This window comes from Myotis yumanensis, unplaced genomic scaffold (assembly GCF_028538775.1).
Source record: "Myotis yumanensis isolate MYYU_CA2020_CCGP unplaced genomic scaffold, mMyoYum1.0.hap1 SCAF_12, whole genome shotgun sequence".
NCBI classification, from domain to species: Eukaryota; Metazoa; Chordata; class Mammalia; order Chiroptera; family Vespertilionidae; genus Myotis; species Myotis yumanensis.
In genome coordinates this window covers 12,099,798-12,113,474 of record NW_027223763.1, presented here as the reverse complement: position 1 = coordinate 12,113,474, position 13,677 = coordinate 12,099,798, and the positions used below count along the sequence as shown (strand labels likewise).

General features: G+C 48.0%; 1 protein-coding gene across 3 annotated transcripts in view; it reads left to right on the top strand.

Annotated features, from left to right (window-relative positions):
- The window catches only part of ASTN2 (astrotactin 2), a 759,574-nt gene that overhangs the window by 161,974 nt on the left and 583,923 nt on the right, over positions 1–13,677 (top strand). For all 3 annotated transcript variants that reach the window (XM_070430790.1, XM_070430789.1, XM_070430788.1), the window contains exon 3: positions 2,991–3,375. In XM_070430790.1, coding sequence (XP_070286891.1) covers positions 2,991–3,375 — 385 coding nt within the window. The remainder of the gene's footprint in view (positions 1–2,990; positions 3,376–13,677) is intronic.

Sequence of the window (13,677 nt, the reverse complement as noted above, 5' to 3'; positions counted from 1 at the left end):
GCACAGCACCCTCAATTTGTCAGGGTCATCAAAGCAGTGTTCAGATTTGGTTTGCACATCAGCACTGCTGGGTTGCATGGATGAGAAGCCTATGTACCGTGTGCCAGGCACGCCACGTCCATGAGCTCACTTCTAATCTCCCTCTGTGAGGACATTTTTGACCCAATTTTATGGATGAGAATATTGTGATTCAGAGAGATTCAGGCCATTGTCCAAGATCGCCCAGCTTACATGTGGCAGCACGACATTCCAAAGAGGTCTTTCGGACCCCCGACCTTCACCCCTAGTTGTGTGCTATACTCTTCCCAGTATTGTCAAGTCCAGTTCCATAGGAGAAGCTGGGAAATCTGAGATAACAGAGAGTAAACTTGGAAGTGATCTAGGGTTGCAGGGCTGACAAGGGAGGGTTTGGGGGATGCAGCGGGTCAGGGAGGGGCCATAGTTGCTGGTGGACTGTTTGATTAGGCCTCATCTTTCCCAGGTCAGTGCTGGTCCTGGATCTGACCCCAGGGTCCACACCCATAATCAGGGTTTGCAGAAGGGGCTGGGGTGAAGGGCTCTGGCCCTGCCTGACCCTGAGAGCAAGTAAAATCCCCAAAGGTGAGAAGATAGAGGGCGGACTCAGTCAAGATGCCCCCAAGGGCATCAGCGAAACCAAATTAAAAGCTTCTGTGAATAGGCAGCCTCAAGATGTGCCCATAGAATCCTGGGTTTGAAAATAATCTTTTTCTTTTCCCTTCTCAGGATCCCCTCTCTTTTCATGCTCCCTTACTATCTTTCCCATGTTTTCCTCCCCCCGCCTTCAGTGTCTGTGAACCACGGTGTGTAGAGCTGGGTTCATATCCCTGCATGACCACACCCTGGCCTTTTTTGTACCAGTTGGAACTAGGATCAAATCCTGTGTGACTTCCAGCAAGTTCCTTAACCTCTGGGAACCCCGTTTTTCACATTGTATTGAAACAATAGAAGCTATAAACCCTAGTACATATGATTGTCTTTAAATCTTTAAGATCAAATACAATAACATTAAGTAATAGTAAGGAGAAGGCCTGCTATTGTTTTTAACAAGGGTTAGTGTTCTTCCTGCCTCCTTTCTCTCCAGTCTCCTTTCCTGTTACCTTTCCTTCTCACCCCCCCCTCACTCCTCCTGTGTCTCCTTCCTTTCTTGTCTTTGATGTAACAGCATGTCGCACATGATTTATGGACACAGGAACAATATGTTCTGTGGAGGGAGAAGGACCTGTTCTTGTTTGTTAGGACTCAGAAGTGATAAACTATATATACATTTTATGTTTTCTTGGCAGATTACACACACACACACACACACACACACACACACACACACACACGCACGTATACATAGATACACATACTTATAGCTTTGTCTGGTTTAGTATCGGTTTTAAGTTCTGACATCCAGAGAAACCTTCCTGGGGATCCTGCAGTAGCTCATGGCCGAAGTCAAGGCCGGGCTAATAGCCGCACCTGCCACCTGGCCACCTGTTAGCTCGCTTACCGGTCACCCCCCACCCGCTGTGGAGGTTATAAATTCCAGCTTAGAGAGCTGAGGGCCTTGCAAGAATAACAGGATAGTTTCCCGATGCCGTCAGCAGGACAGCTGAGCCACTTTAGTGAGTACTCGCCTTGGCCTGAACAGGTATTCTCAGCAGCCGTCCCTTCTCCCAGCCCAACGTGATGTACCCAGGGTGAGCATCTGTCACCTCTGTTAGGGGTTATACAGGTGGTAATCAGACATCGTCTTTGCCTTCAGTGAGATCATAGGTAAGGAAGAGCAATCAGCCACAGGGCCGTGGGTGAAGGAATGTCGGCTTTAGAGCTAGAAAGCAAAACCAAACCACACAAACACAAGGAAATGAGACGAGACTCACACCTCACTCTGCTGCTCACCATCGGAGTTTCTGAGTCTTGATTTCTTCATCTCCTTTCTGTATACAACAGCAGGTCGTCCTTCCTAACTGGGGGGTCACACAGCAGGGACTCAGCCAGGCGGCCTCCAGGCTCCCAGACATAAAGCACAATGTGTAAGAGAGAAAAAGCAAGGTCGCTGAGAGGGCCCACCCCCTTCCTGGGAGATGTGTCTGGTGAGTGAGGGGGAGGCCAGGAGGATGCATGCCTTCCACCTCAAGCCCTGGGGAGGTGCTGTGGGAAACACAGGCTTTGCAAATACCCCTGCCTTTCAGGGAGCTCACAGAGCGGGGCGTTTCATTAATCTCATGAGTCACATAGGATATGCTATGATATAAGCACTTCACCACATTCCACTTTAATGTGTGGTGTACAGATTCAATCCAATACTTACTCTGGGGTTGTATTAAAAAAAATAAACTTTGGTTTGCCTTATACTTTGATTAAAGGATCCCTAGAAAGACACATTCTTTTCATTCATTCCACAAATATTTACGAAGCATCTACTTTGTCTCAGGTCCCTTGTTGGGAATGAAGCATTAAAAGGCAGTATTCCTGATAATGAAGGAAATTGGAACTATGCAGAAGTTTTACTTGACTTAATCATCCTCTTACAGCAGGATAGAAGACAGACTGTCTCTTGAGCCCTCAGTGGACTCAGCCTAGAGAAGAGAAAGCAAGACTGAGAGAGTGTAAGCAAATGTCCTGGGGCCAGGCAGCTGGTGGGAAGCAGCGCCAGGGTTCAGACACTCCCTTGTGTGAAGCCGCAGCCGGGACTGTTCCCAGCATTTAGCAGTCTGCATGGCTCTGGCATGTCCATCATCCATCTCATTTGCTCCTTGTGGCCACCTTATGAAGAAGGAAGGGCAGGGATTCTTACTCATCCTGAGATGAGGTTGGGAAAGAGCATCTCTCTGGCTTCAGAGCCATGGCTGGTGATTCCCGAGGCTTTATGAGCCAAATCCAGGGGTTTGGGCTGAGTGCGGTGGACAAGAAAATGCCCTCTGGCTCTCTAACCCAAAGAACAGCGGCCCATTTGCTGTCCTTCTTCCCTCCTGCTGCAGGGTGGCCTCATTGCTCTGCTGCTGCTGCTGCTGGTGTTCACGGTGGCGCTGTATGCCCAGCGGCGCTGGCAGAAGCGTCGCCGCATCCCCCAGAAGAGCGCCAGCACGGAAGCCACGCACGAGATCCACTACATCCCGTCGGTGCTGCTGGGCCCCCAGGCCCGCGAAAGCTTCCGCGCCTCCCGGCTGCAGGCCCACAACTCCGTCATCGGCGTGCCCATCCGGGAGACCCCCATCCTGGATGACTATGACTATGAAGAGGAGGAGGACCCTCCCCGGAGGGCCAATCACGTCTCCCGCGAGGACGAGTTTGGCAGCCAGGTGACCCACACCCTGGACAGCCTGGGCCGGCCGGGCGAAGAGAAGGGAGACTTTGAAAAGAAAGGTGAGTCCTCCTTGTTGCATCCCACCTTCCAGGGGGCATTTTGGGGAACTAGGAGCTGGGAAGAGGTCTGGGAGCTGGGTGGTTGGGGGCAACTGGAATTGTCTTCTGGGCTAAGCCATTTCTGACTGATGGCCAATCTGTGTTGGGTTATCAGAGTTTGTCTTCTCTGGTTCTTCCACAGTGAAGGGGGCAGGGAGGTGTCAGTGTTATTGGAATTGGAGTTTTGAGGAGCATCAGAAGATACATAGTCCAACATCTCCTAGGTATCTCTTGATTACTTCCTTTGATGGGCTTCTCACTACTTATGAGAAAGCTCATCTCATTTCCAGACTATAATTAGAAAGTGTTGTTATCTTGAGTTGAAATGTGTGTCCCTGGCCTCCACATCCACAAAGAACTTATCTTCCCTCTCTGAGGCATCTCTTGGGAAATTTGACAACAGGAAGAAAAAAAAAAATGGCTCCCTGTAATTTCTGGAAATCAACCTCAATACACAATCCCAGTGTCTTCAGCTCCTCTCCCGTGATGTAGTTTCAGACATTGTATCATTTTGGACAGTGTCCTCTAGATGGAGATTCTCATTTTGGATTTCCTGTGGGTAACACCAGAACCCACGCTCCTCTTCCGCGAGGTGGGAATGCTCCCGGGCTGAGCCAAGCGGGACTTCCACCTCCCTCTCGCTAGCTCTCATGCTTCTGTTGATGCAGCTGGAGGTCGCGTTTCTATTTTACAGTTAGTCCTGGCTCATCCCGGAATGTTTGGAAACCTCGCGCTCTTATTCATAGATGCTGTTTCAAACACGCCTTCATTTGGTCTGCTGGTGGACAATTCATGATGTGGACATACACCCAAGATGTCTTTCCACTTGTCTTTTTTAAAAAAATATATATTTTATTAATTTTTTATAGAGAGGAAGGGAGAGAGATAGAGAGTTAGAAACATAGAAGAGAGAGAAACACCGATCAGCTGCCTCCTGCACACTCCCAACTCAGGATGTGCCCGCAACCAAGGTACATGCCCTTGACTGGAATCGAACCTGGGACCCTTGAGTCCGCAGGCCGACGCTCTATCCACTGAGCCAAACTGGTTAGGGCTCCACTTGTCTTTATTAAGTGTCTATGGCTCCAGCTGGTTTATAGACAGAATTTGGCTGTTTGTCTTTAGTAAATGCTGCGGAGGCACTGCCCTGCCTTTTCTCCATAGCATCTTTGGGATGCTGGCAATAATGGGTGCAAGGTTTGCCCAGGACATCCCAGTCCTGACACTGGCCTACTCCTCTTCGTGGGCTGAGAGGAGCCCTCACTGCTTGGCCCAGCCCTGCAGCTCTGAACTCTACCTTCTTCTCCTCTGCTCCTAAGATCTTGCCCCTCAGATGCATCTTTTTATAAGCTACTATCCCCTCCTTCTCCTCCCCCCCCCCCCCCCCTCCCCCACCACGTATAGGCCTCTACTAAGCCCCAAGTGGAGAACAGCAAACATCTTCAAAGTGGGGACGGGGGTCGTGGAGGCAGGTCACTAATTATCTTGTTGGGCCTCCTTTTCTTCCTCCCTCCCTCCCTCATTCCCTCCCTTCCCCAAACTGGGAGGCCATGCACAGTGGCCATAAAGAGTCTGCCCTCAGGAGGTAGAATGATACAGAAGTCAAGTCTTCCATTGAGCTTGACTAGCTCTGTGACCAGGGACAAGTTGCACGGGCCTCTCCCATTAAAGCGACGGGACATTGTACCTTTCAGGGTGATGAGGGACTTAAGGGAGAAGACACATCTAAAGGGTTTGGTGAGTGGTCAGTGTCCAGCACGCGTTTCTGTTATTGCTGCTCATGCCATCTGTCTTCACAGACGTGCCGCTGTGCCTCGCACCAGGATAGGCACTGTAGCGGAGGTGAGGGAGGCAGAGCCTCTGTCCTTAACTCGCAGTGTCCTCCTGGGAGAAAACTGGGGATGGGGGCGAGGAAGCTAATGCTGAGGCCCACGTGGCCCCGGGTCTCTGTGTCACACAGTGAGGACGTGGCAGAGCCGTGGTCAGAGCCCAGATCCCTGGCAGCAAGCCTTGGCTGCCTACCAGAACCTTTGCTGTAGACACCTGTCCTGCCCACCTAGCATCATGGGGACGGACGGCCCATTTCACTTGGGAGGTGGGGCCGTCCAGGTCCCATGCACCTTAAAGAGAACACACACAGTCTTGCGATTCCGGCTGCTGTGCATGTTAGCTGCCTGCAAACCCTCTCTGAGTTGCTCTCACGGTGTGTGTGTGGTGGGGGTGGGTACCTGACACTTACATGACGGAGACAGCACAGGGGACAGAATCGTGCTGGATCCAGGGGGTACACGAGACAAGCTGCCAAGCGGGCAGGGAGGCTGCTCTTGGCCTCCTTTCCCGTGCTCTTTCCCTCATACTCTGTTCAGACAGTAACAAAGCCGGGCCCTTATTTTCTGAAATCTTAGCTCTAGTGTTGAGAAGCACAAAAGAGAGATCCAAAGAGAGTGAGTGGTGGATGCTGAGGAGTAAGGCCCGGTCCTCCCTGCGGGGCAGCTGGGGCAGTGGAGGCGGGGGGAGTAGAGGTGAATGGATTTGACTGGAACCAGGCTCTTCAGTTCACTGCCGCAAGGCCTCGGGTAAAACTCTCAGCCACCCTGCAATCCATGCCTTCCTCTCACCTGTTTTCATCTGAGCAAAATTAGTTCTTCAAATGTTCCTCTGAGTAGGCTTTACAATGAAGTACAATCTGAAATGAAGCAAAGCACTTCATGCAATACTGTGTCCCAGCCACTGTCAGGGCAGGACAGGAAGGGAGTAGGTGAGATGGAAGTAGAGGGCACACTTTCCCTGACTCCTGGTAGGACTCTGGTCACCCTAACCACTGGGACGTGGCTGCTGGTGGCTCTTGTTGCAGCATCATGGTCTCTGCATCGCTGTGCACATGGTCCTCCTCGCCCGGACAGGAGAGGGACGATTATGCAGCAGATTGCAGATCTAGCAGCAGCAGCTCAGACCACATTTGTGTGTGTTTCCCCAAGTGGCCCCTGAGAAAGAACCAGAAGCTGTCTCTTCCTGGGAGGGGGATGTGGGGAGGTGTGGGTACCTGGGCACAGCCGTGCATTTGGTCATGAGGAGCAGGCATTCAGAGGCTGGGCAGTTCATGCAGAAGTCACCCAGCGCCCTTGGACATGACCTTGCCCGGGCTAATCCCGCCTGTGCATTTCACACTTAGACTTTGCCTATACATTCACACTGCTCCATCCCACTTGAGCTCCGTCTGCCTGCTTTCTGGAGAGTGGGAGGAGGAGGTTTCATTACCAAGCGACAACTGCTTGGGTTCCCGGGTGCTAGGCAGGTTTGACATTCGGGTGATACACACCTGTGTGGTGGTACCTTCGTTAAATATTGAAGTTCTTCTGTGCCTGTTGGTAAATAGCTCACAGCCCTGGAAAATAACCCCTCCCCCCACAATGCCCTCCTGCTGCCTGGCAGTCCCAGCCCCTCCCCAAGGGCCCTCCTGAGGTGCCCACTGACCGGGCTGGGGTGGCATTAGGACACTGCTCCCGTGTCAGGGCTGGCATCCCATCCTGCTAGTCGGTGCCTGTGCTTTAGAAGTTCTCAGGTATGTGACTCTCACTCCTGATGCCACCTCAGAAGTGAGAGTTTGATCATGTCAGGAGGTGAGTGCTCAGCACTGTGTTTGGTACATAACAGAACCCTGATACCTTTTAATTCCCATTTTTCTTATCCAGCTTTAAATGTATGTTTCCCTTCCCACAATATTACACATGGATTTGCAAGGAAAATAACAAATCTGTCACTTTATCAAGGGATAGGGTATGGGATTGCTGAATGGATATTGGGGTTCTTTAGTTTTGTTTTATGATTGTGAAAGAAATGAATGCTCTTTGTAATAGAAGAGAGGGAGGGAAGGAGAATGGGAGGGAAGTAAGAAGGGGAAAGAAATGAGAGAAAGAAAGAAAAGAGAAAGACATGAAAGAAGAAAAGTCTGATGGTGTAAAGCAATAACTAAAAGTTCTACTTTGTCTCTATCCTATCCCACGGACAGGATCCAAAGGGCAATTCTTCATAATAGTTTGACATATATTATTCTAGCATTTTCCAAAGTACCCAGATATACATGGGGCCATCTCAGCCACATACACCATTCTGAAGCAGTTTGATCGTTTACCAAACAATGTAAGAAAAGCATCTTTCCATGTCGGCCCTGCATGCCCATCTTACTCTCATTGAAAGCTGTATAGGAGTCAGGGATATGAGTACACAAAAGGCACCAGCATTTACTTTACTACCTCATGTTGGTGATCATTATCTCAATTTTTTGCAGTTATAATAAGTTGATAAACATCCTGTTCCAATACACACACACACACACGTAGGTATCTTGTAAAGCGTGAGACTATTTCTGTAAGAAAAATGCCTAAAAGCATCTCTGCATCAAAGGGTGCACATTATACATCTGCAAGAACAAATTACACATTTTGTAGTTTTGCTAAGTACTGTCACATGTATTCATTTTAAAAATTGATCTTATACTCTCCAGGGCAGCTACATACACTCTCTCACACCGGTTTGCACAAATAGCTGCTATCATATCACATTGGCTATGTGTATATCACATGGACCCTCCTAGCCTTTATCTATTTACTTGGCATAATTTTATATGTGCAGTTTTCTCTTTTGATTTATTTTCCTAATTAACATAGCTCCACATTTTTCCCTTTGTGAAAAGTCTCATAGTCACCCCAAGCTAGGATTCTTTTGCAGGGGAGGGCAGTGCAGGATAAAGACTTGCCTTTTTCTCCTACTTGTGTTCAGGACCTAGGGCGGAAGAAGACAAGAGGTGTGGCCTCATATACCAGCAGGGGCTCCCAGTGACAGAGAAGGAGGGAGGGGTCACGGTCCCTCTGAGTCGCCTAAACATTAGTGTCCCTCAGGATCACAGACCAGCATGTCTCAGGGTGAATGGGACCTTGGTTGAGAGGATGGGGAGGAAGCAGTGTTTATTGAGTCCCTATAACAACGGGAATGCTGTCCTATGCATGGTCTCGTTGAGCCATTTGTAATTAACCCCGAGGGGCAGGTGGATGGAAGGTTGGCTGGGAAACCAGTGCTGTTGCTGCTGCGAATGACGACAGCTGACCTCTGCTTAGCGATAACCACTGTTCTGGGGACTTCTCAGGAATTATGCCACTTACACCTCCCAGTTACCCTATGCCAGTGATGGCGAACCTTTTGAGTTCGGGTGTCAGCATTTTGAAAAACCCTAACTTAACGCTGGTGCCGTGTCACATATAGAAATTTTTTTATCTTTGCAACCATAGTAAAACAAATATTTATATTTTTGATATTTATTTTATATATTTAAATGCCATTTAACAAAGAAAAATCAACCAAAAAATGAGTTCACGTGTCACCTCTGATACGCGTGTCATAGGTTTGTTATCACTGCCCTACGCATTATGTACTAATATGGCCTCCAACCTGCAGAGCAGGAGACTGAAGCAAGGAAGGCTGAAGAGGCGTATCTGAGGTCACACAGCTAGAAAGTGGCAGGGCCAGGGTAAACTCTGGCCCAGAAGCCTTCAAGGCCAGGGGCAGAGCTGGGATGCGATGGCCGACTCCACAGGGAAACTGATGATGCTTGGGAAGGCGCCAGGCTCTTCAGTCCCAGGAATAGCTCAAGTGTAGCAACCACGAGCTCCCCACAAATCTGGGAGGAAAAGTAGGTAATTAACATCTGTTCTCCCAGGCAGGAAGCTGCTCCACAGTGATGCTGAGCTCAGTTGGCAGAAGGGACTTTGCAATTGGGAGGTCCCGGTTTTTTGGAGAGTTTTAGTGGTCCCCACGGGTTCGGGGAACTCATGTTTGGTGTCAGTAAAGCACTCTAGGGTGACAGAGAGCCGAGGAGCCGCCTGTTAACTCGCCCTCTCGCAGCCCCTGGGAATGCCATGCAGATGTCATCCTTGTACGGCGCCTTCTACAATTCCAGGTCTCTTCTCAGTCAACGCTCCATTCATTGCCTTGTCTCGGTATCCAGGTGTCTTCACACAGAGGCTCCAGCCTAAGTTCTCAGCCTCCTCACCTTCTCCCTGCCCATAGCCCCTCTTCAAGCCCCACCCGTCTTCCTGGTGTCCCCATACACCTCATCCTCACACACCTTCCTCTCACATGTGTGTCTTTCCTCCTCCTCCATCCTATACACAGTGGTCACTGATAGGACCCACCAGGTTACAGAAGCCTCCTGCCTAAAGTTTTCCCAGAATTCTCACTGTTCTTGACCCTCACGCTCCATGCTCCAGCCAAATGGCCTTCTGTCTTTTTTGTTTTGTGTTTTTTTTTGTTTTTAAACTTGAATAGGTTCTTCCTCCACAGGCCTTTGCGTACGCCATGGTTATCTTTTCTCCGAAAGATTCTCTTTCCTTCCCCCATCTGTCCTGGCTGACTTCTCATTATGTTGGTCTTAGCTCGAATTCTACCTCATCAGATAAAATCTTTTCTCTATGAATTCTCCTCTTCTGTCTTCCAGCCACTCTCCTGTTTGTTTCTGTAGTAGTTCCTTTTATTATTTGTGTGTATTTGTTCAGTATTTGAATCCTCTTACTAGACTCAGAGCTCCATGCGATTGTGTACCGGGTCTGGTGGGTGTGTTCTGTGTCTGATACAGTGACAGGCACACACAGGTGTTGAAGTATGTGTTGGGTTACTAGGTGGAGGAACGGGTAAATGGCTGGCTGGGCACATCCATACCTTGGAGCCTCCCTGCAGGCTGGGAACCTCTGCGTGGACTTTGTACCCATTTCTGAACCGTATAAACTTCATTTAGTATTTTCACATACATGATTTGCTGAATCTTCCCATCCATCTCATAAACAAGAAATTATCAACATTTGGAAACCATCTCAATACAACTAAAGGTAACGGAGCCATAATGTGAACCCAGCTTTGCCGGACTCCCAACCCCCAGCATGTTCTGAGGATGGCATGCATTAATCCTGCCCATTTATTTGATCAGGGGAGACAAGGCATGCACTGAGACGCTAGCAGGCTAAGTCTTTTTTTTTTATCAAAAATGTTGAACAGCGGAGAAGCAAGATGGCGGCGATATAGGCAGACGCGTCCCAGGTCTTGTCCCGGAGCAAACGGAGTAAGCAGCTGAAACTAATAACACCCACCCCGAATTGGCAAATTTACTCAGCTGGTGAGACGGTTTGCAGCCGGGAAGGGCAGACCTCCCCTGGAAAGGTTAAAAACCAGGGATCTGGGCAGGAAAGTTTGCCAGACCTGAGCCCAGAGGGTCGGAGGGAGACCGCATGGCAGACAGCCGCGTCTCTTGGGACAGACACAGACCCTGACCGGGGTAAGGAGTTCCGCGGGTTTGCTGGCGCCAGGAGATTTGAGATTTGGATTTTGTGATTGCGGAGAACTGAGACTAAAGGGGGCATCCTGAGGAACTGACGAGACCATGCAGTGCCCATAAGAGAGGAGCGTTTCCCAGATCATGCAGTGCTGGTAAGAGAGGAGCGTTTCCGCGGCCGGGCTGGCGTTTGTCTGTTTCTTTGTTTTCACTGAACCCTGCTCATAGGACAGTTCGGATACAGACACTCACCTGTGCTGAAGAGAGGGCGAAGGTGCAGACGAGGGGAATCTGGGGAGAGGCTGAGGAAAGAGGGGGAGCCGGAGGAGGTGGCAGCGAATTGAGTGCTGAGGCACCCCTGGGCCCAGGACTGGAGCAGCCACTCCCTCCAGAGGGTGGAATTCCTCCCCCCAGCCCCCCAGGCAAGGAGCACAGCCACACCCAGATTCCACCCTGTATGAGATAAAGGATTAAAACAAGCTGATTAGTCCCTGGGAGTTACCAGGGTCTGGCCTATAGAGGGACTTTCAGTCCCACCAACAACACAGAGCAGGGTAAGGATTAAAAAAGGATAGAGAAGCTATATAGCCTCAGAGGCCAACCCAAAAACACTGCCACCCAGAGGCTGAGCCACAAACTGACTCTTAGGGGAATACAAATTAAGGCAGACTGGATCACAAATACTGCCTGCTTTAAAATCAGGACTGTGATTTACAACACGGAGGAACAGTGTAATGCAGGCAAATTCAACACTCTCCTAAATACCTGGCAGGACTAAGGCGAACCAGGCTGAAGAGTAGAAGAACCGAAAGACCATCACTACTGCAAATTTTTTATTTTTTTTTAATTTTATTTTTTATTTTATTTTATTTTATTTTTTTTTTTGCCTTTTTACTAAGAAACCAATTTTTTTTTCTTTTTCTTCTTTTTCCATCACCTGATTTTACCCTTTCAATTACCACATTTTTATTTTTAAACAGTATTATTACTGCTACCATTTTACCATTTTTTAAAGTGTCATTTTATTTTCTCTTTATTTTCTTTTGGGATTAGTGTTCTCCATTCTATTTTCATCGTTCCTTTAGCATTAATTTTCCCTATCTCAATTTCACCTCTTTGCTAAAACCCTCTTCCTTACTTTTCCCCTTTTGGTGTCCTGTTTCTCTTACCCTATTCCTGCTTCAGATTTTCCCAATTCCTTCTTTTTACCCCCTGTCTAATTCCACCCTACTTATATATCCTATTTCCAATCTACTGCTCTAAACCCTTATACACCTATTCTTTATCCTTCTTCACTTTCCAAACATTTTTTTTTCTTATCTTTCTATTGTTTTTTCCCCCCCTCTTTTTTCCCAATTCTATTTTTGCACTCCTTTTTTGTTTGTTTTTTTCTTATTTTTCTTTTCTGTTCTCTCTTTTATCTTCTCTTCTTTCTCCCTTATCCCCTAATTCTCTTAATTCGGGTGGTCACCTTTATTTGGGGTTATTAATATTGTGAATATACTTGTGTTCAGTGCCTGGTACGTTGTGCCTTGCTCTGTTGTATTTTGTGCCTTTAAATCAACGCAGCAGATCCAAGCAACAGCAGCCCCCTGATCACCGCAGCCTCCTGATCAACACAGCCTCCTGATCACCACACCCTCTGTCTGTGGAACAGCAGCTGTACGTGAAGCCTCCCCCCACCAGCCAGAAGAGCCAACACAGCTGTGAACAACACCCACCAGAGGAGCTGCTGCCAACTGGAAAGCAGCTGCTAATGCAACCGTCTGAGCAGCAACCACAACCCAAGGAGCCCCTGCCACCCAGGGAGCAGCCACTGAACATCTCAACATCTACATATGTCAGCGAGATCAAACATGGGTAGGCAAAGAAACCCCCAAAGGAAAGAAAAGGAGGACTCGCCAGAAAAGCAGCTAAGTGAGACAGAGATATGCAACATGATGGAAAAAGAATTCAGAATAAGGTTCCTAGAGTACATGCACCAGATGTTCAAGAAGCAAGAAGAAACAGATGAAAAACTCAACTACTTATGCAAGAAGCTAGAAGAAACAGATGAAAAAATCAACAACTTAAGTAAGTCCCAAGAAGAAATGAAGAGCGACATAGCTTCAATAAAAAACTCCATTGAAAGTATCAACAGTAGACTGGGAGAAGCGGAGGACCGAATTAGTGAATTAGAAGACAAGGAAGCAAAACACACTCAAACTGTACGGCAAATGGAGAAAAAAATTAAAAGACAGGAGGAGAGCCTAAGGGAGCTTTGGGACAACATGAAACGAAACAACATACGAATAATAGGGGTGCCAGAACAACAGAAAGATGAACATGGATTAGAAAACCTATTCGAAGAAATAATATTAGAAAACTTCCCTGAGGTGGGGAAGAAAAAAGTCACACAAGCCCAGAGAGTCCCAAACAAGGTGAACCCGAAAAGACCCACACCAAGACACATCATAATTACCATGGCAAATGTTCAGGATAAAGAGAGAATCTTACAGGCTGCAAGAGAGAGACGGAAAGTAACATACAAGGGATCTCCCATTAGATTATCAAATGATTTCTCAACAGAAACACATCAGGCCAGAAAAGAATGGACGGAAATCTACAAAGTGATGCAAAGCAAAGGACTGAATCCAAGAATACTCTATCCGGCAAGGCTATCATTCATAATTGAAGGGGAAATAAGAAGCTTCACAGACAAAAAAGGGCTAAGGGAGTTTATCACCACCAAGCCAGCCATGCAAGAAATGCTAAAGGGACTGGTGTAAAAAGAAGAAATATCAAGCTCAGAAAGAAAACAGCCACACACACACACACAAAAAGAAATGGCTACAAACAAGTACCTTTCAATAATAACTTTAAATGTAAATGGACTAAATGCTCCAACCAAAAGACATCGAGTGGCTGAATGGATAAAAAAACATGACCCATACATCTGCTGTCTA